The following is a 4,410-nucleotide window of genomic DNA, read 5'->3' as shown; positions in this document are numbered from 1 at the left end:
CCCTCGCAACGAGCCTTCCTCGATCGGCTGTGCAGTTCATTAGAATGACAATTACCTCGATGACGGCGATAATTATAACGCTAATAATGGTGCTAACACTGGTTCCGTACCTGTGGAGACAGTTATGACAATAATGTTAATTATATTAATCGTAATGAAAATAACAATCACGTCTATCTAATACTGATACAGTATCCTTCCTAAAACGAGTGCGCGCGGAGATACTCGGTCTTCAGCAAGTACGTGTATGAAAATACAAAATGATATCGATACACACCTCTCGCAATGCTAGAAGCAATTGAACAAACGAACGATCGGTAAATTACGAAAACTTAACGAACTTAACGAACTTACGCCCGGTTCCACCAACCTCAGTTAAATCGTTGATTACCTGACCGCAGGTTAAACTTAACGTCCAAGTTAATCGTGGCATAAGGACGTAAATGTTCTACCACATTTATTTAGAGCGCGTTTAAGTAATTGTATAAACAAATCAATTAAAAAACAAGATAAATGCATTATGGAGACCCAAAGTCCCCCTAGTTTCGTACAAGAAATTATTCAACAGATGTTAGCCTCAAGAAGTAAAGTTCTTCGGTTAATAATGAATATAAAATATTATCAAGCGTACTCGGCCAGGAAAAAATTGTAAATAAAATGAAAAACGTCTTCATCGGTTCATAAGATGTTAATACATACTAGACATAACCCATGATTTTCCTCACGTTTGTGCTGTTTTATAGATTGAAGTTGGATTAACTTAAGCTAAACGGCGGTTAATGGCAGTTAACCCGCCGTTAAAAGGCGGCGGAACGGGCAACTCGTTGTAACCGAGGATTAGCCCTTTGACCGAGGTTAATCGGACCGGGGATTTGTGGGCTACTTTAAATTAATCCAAACGGTGACGTAGGAGGAACGTAAGATATGTAAAGTGTCAGTACGTCACGATTCTTCCCGGTATGACTAGTTGTACTCGAAAAACTGAACGCTGGCTCGCCTGGTCGCTCGAGGAAATTATACAACACACTCTCGAGCGAGACATGTAAAAAATCGAGGAAAAGGAATCGTGCCGGAGCTAATTGTGCTAAACCTCGCTTCAATCATTTTCGAATGAGCGCCGATCGTCACCCTTTCTCGTCCTGGGTAAATTCCCCCTCGACGGAGTAATCCACGTGATAATCCATACATAATATTCAGAAATCATCGGGAGAAAAAAAAACAAAAATATTTATTCACGACATAGAGCCCCATCGGAACTGTCGCGATTACTCCTATGATAAACTATGTACGAACATACATTCCTGGACAATGATGTGACCGAAGTAAGTTCACGAAGACTCTACGTCATTCTTGTTAATTCCAGAAAAAAATATGAGGAAACGAATACGTGTAAAGTAATATTAATTGTTCAGGTAACGATCCATCCAATTGGCAGACGGAAATACCCACTGGATTTCATGGTCTAAAGTCAATTGGATCGTTTAATTGAGAAATGACCTCGCTATATATCCCGGTAATACTTTCAAGTCGCCTTTGTAATCGCAAATTCCGCGGAAACTTAAGTGGAATGCTTCGATTGATATTAAAAGGGATTGAAATCATTGGAAATTCCCAGGTTCGTCATCGAAGACATTAAGGTGATATGAAAGGGCCATCCTAAATACACAAAACGTAAAAATATTCATAAAATTTTTCTCCAAACCGAGAGCACCGAATAATTCGAAACTTTACACCTGATTACGGAGACCCTAAAGAAGAACGCTATGCTCGTGAAATTTCAATTATCACGAGAAAGTGTGACTTTTGGTTCTGGATGAGAAAGTTATCGTTTGAAAAATGAAATTTCACGAGCATCGCGCTCCTTCCTTAGGGCCATAATCAGGTGTTAACGTTCCAAATGACTCAATGTGCCCAGTTTAGGCGAAAAGTTTTATAGATACTTCGACGTTTTAGTATATAGAATGACAATTTCATATCACCTTAACCGTGGAGCTCTCGACGAGGTTCCTGACCCTCGAGAATCCCATCGAGATCGTGCTTCCGAGACGCCACCGAGAACGACCACGAAGACGAGAAAGGGTTCTTCGGGGTCTCCCGAAGACTGTCCGATCGACTGAGAAATTTCGATCCGAGCTTGTGACCAGGCTGCGGATCGTTCGGCACAGTTTACATCGCGGTGGAACGTTCTTCGTGGGCCTTCTTCACGATCGCGAGCTTCGAGTGCGGATCCGCTGCCGGAAGTCCCGTGTAAGGTGGCTCTCTGGTGCCGTGCAGCATCAGAGTCCACTCGCGGATCCAACCGTGCTGGGGTTTCTGCGAGTTGAAACTCACCTACGGACGAAAGAAATCATAATTAATCAACCCTCATCGAAAAAAAAAAACAGACATTGGCTTAAAAATAACAAGCCCTGAAACCCTAGACGGCGAAGTGTTCCTTCGGAAATCAATGAAAGCGATTCCGAAACGATTTTTCTTGTTTAAGATGAAGTGAAACCCCTTTCAAAACAGTCGATTACGAATAAAACCATTTTTTTAAGGGTATTGGATCGAACCGTATGAAACTTTGACATGTGACTTGCTCGGAAATCAATGAAAATGATTCGGAAACGATTTTTCTTGTTTAAGGTGAAGTGAAACCCCCTTCAAAACAGTCGATTACGAATAAGACACTTTTTTTAAGGGTATTGGATCGAACCGTATGAAACTCTGACACATGACTCGCTCGGAAATCAGTGAAAATGATTCCGAAACAATTTTTCTTGTTTAAGATGAAGTGAAACCCCTTTCAAAATAGTCGAATACGAATAAGACCCTTTTTTTAAGGGTATTGGATCGAACCGTCTGAAACTTTGACACATGACTTGCGAGCACCTAGGAATTATCCTGATACTTTAATGGTTAGAGAGGGAAAATCCTTTTCTGTCTAATCTCTTTGACCGTACATACGCGTACTGTAGCATCGAAACGCCCTAAATTTCCCCTGACAATTGTTTTGTAAATTACTACCTTTACTCCTGGACTCACCTCTAGAAGCCAAGTACCTTGAGGATACTCTCCCCAAGTATGGGTGGTCATGAACGGCCATTTCGAGAATCCATCTCTGTGGTCGTCGTCGTTAATTCTTCTGCTCAGAATCATCGATCTGTAAAAAGAGACGATTATCCCCTGCCAGTGTCATTAAACGCGCACCTTCCTGCAATTAACCTACTTCCATAATCTGCCTAATGGTACCTTTAAATTCCCTTTAAACTACTTGAAGATAGAATTCATTGAAGAAACGGTGTACGTATCTATAACCATTTAACCCTTTGGCTACTAAGAGCACCTAAAGGCGCCCGACGTTTGGTCCAATATCGCCTGCACGGTCAGACGAATTTCGCCCATATGCCGCCCACGTGTTCAAAGGATTAAAGAAAAAATATACAAAATTGATTACAGTTGCCCAGCGTGACACGTGGCCAATTTTCACGACATTTGAATGAAAAACGTCGACTTCTGGAAATCTCCGGCACGTTTCTCTCTGCGTGAGCAGGTACAACATCCAATGGCCATTTAATGACGTGTTACAGCGGACGCAATCAATTCTCTCCCGACATTATATCTCGCTCTGAATAACCAACAATGGGACGGTATTGCATAACCGATGCTGCCGACATCTTTCCCCTTTCCCGGAAAATGTCATGCTCAGTCTCTCGGCCGATCGGAAGCTTCTTCTCGATTCGCTTCGATCGACCTCCCCGGCCCTCCTCGTCCCGCCGAGCCCTCCAATTACTTGGCGTCGCGCAATTTCAATTCGATTACCTCGTCCCCATCGGAGACGTCAGAAATAGTTCCAGGTCGCCGCGTCGCGTAGCGTTCACGGAGATGACAGCTTGAACATGTTCCAAGTAGTTCACTGCGTACTCGGTGCCGGCGCAAGCGTCGGTCTTGATCTTCAGCCGGATGGACCGCTCGCTGGTCACTTCCCTGAAACCACCAAATGACTTAGTTTCTACGACTTCAACTTGTGGTCATACCGAATCGATGCGACAACCCGTCTACGTTTATCTATTTCGTTGCATTTATTTTATTTATTTATTTTATTGCACTAGTTTGTAGGGGGACTAGTTGGAATTAGTCAGTGCGCTCTGCNACATGTTTTTTCTACCATGTAACGTATTGTACGAGTGTCATTTGCGAGCACGCCGCACGATTTTTCCTCTCAGTTTCTTCGTATTATATAAAAATGTATGTAATATATATTACATGCTTTTTCTACCATGTAACGTATTGTACGAGTGTCATTTTTCCCCATGTTTCATATACTGATAAAAATCCACAGAGACTTACATACATTTTTACGCACTTTGTAACTTAAGTTTCACGTAGAAAAACGTAAAATAAAAGAATTGCAATTGCATTGTTTTAAAA

At 42.0% G+C, this 4,410-nt stretch overlaps 1 protein-coding gene across 1 annotated transcript; it reads right to left on the bottom strand.

Moving 5' to 3' along the window:
- Positions 1 to 1,710: 1,710 nt before the first annotated feature.
- LOC111674252 (neuroendocrine convertase 2-like) lies at positions 1,711 to 3,966 on the bottom strand (the record flags this gene model as incomplete). The annotated part of the gene is given in 3 exon segments (XM_023433745.1): positions 1,711 to 2,331; positions 3,025 to 3,142; positions 3,802 to 3,966. Coding segments are annotated over 3 exon segments (448 nt in total), but the record flags the coding sequence as incomplete, so codon positions are not given.
- Positions 3,967 to 4,410: the final 444 nt, after the last annotated feature.

Source organism: Orussus abietinus, unplaced genomic scaffold (genome assembly GCF_000612105.2).
Source record: "Orussus abietinus isolate OABI.00-Male unplaced genomic scaffold, Oabi_2.0 scaffold1240, whole genome shotgun sequence".
NCBI classification, from domain to species: Eukaryota; Metazoa; Arthropoda; class Insecta; order Hymenoptera; family Orussidae; genus Orussus; species Orussus abietinus.
The sequence above is the reverse complement of the archived record's forward strand: the minus strand, read 5'-3'. Positions and strand labels throughout refer to the sequence as shown.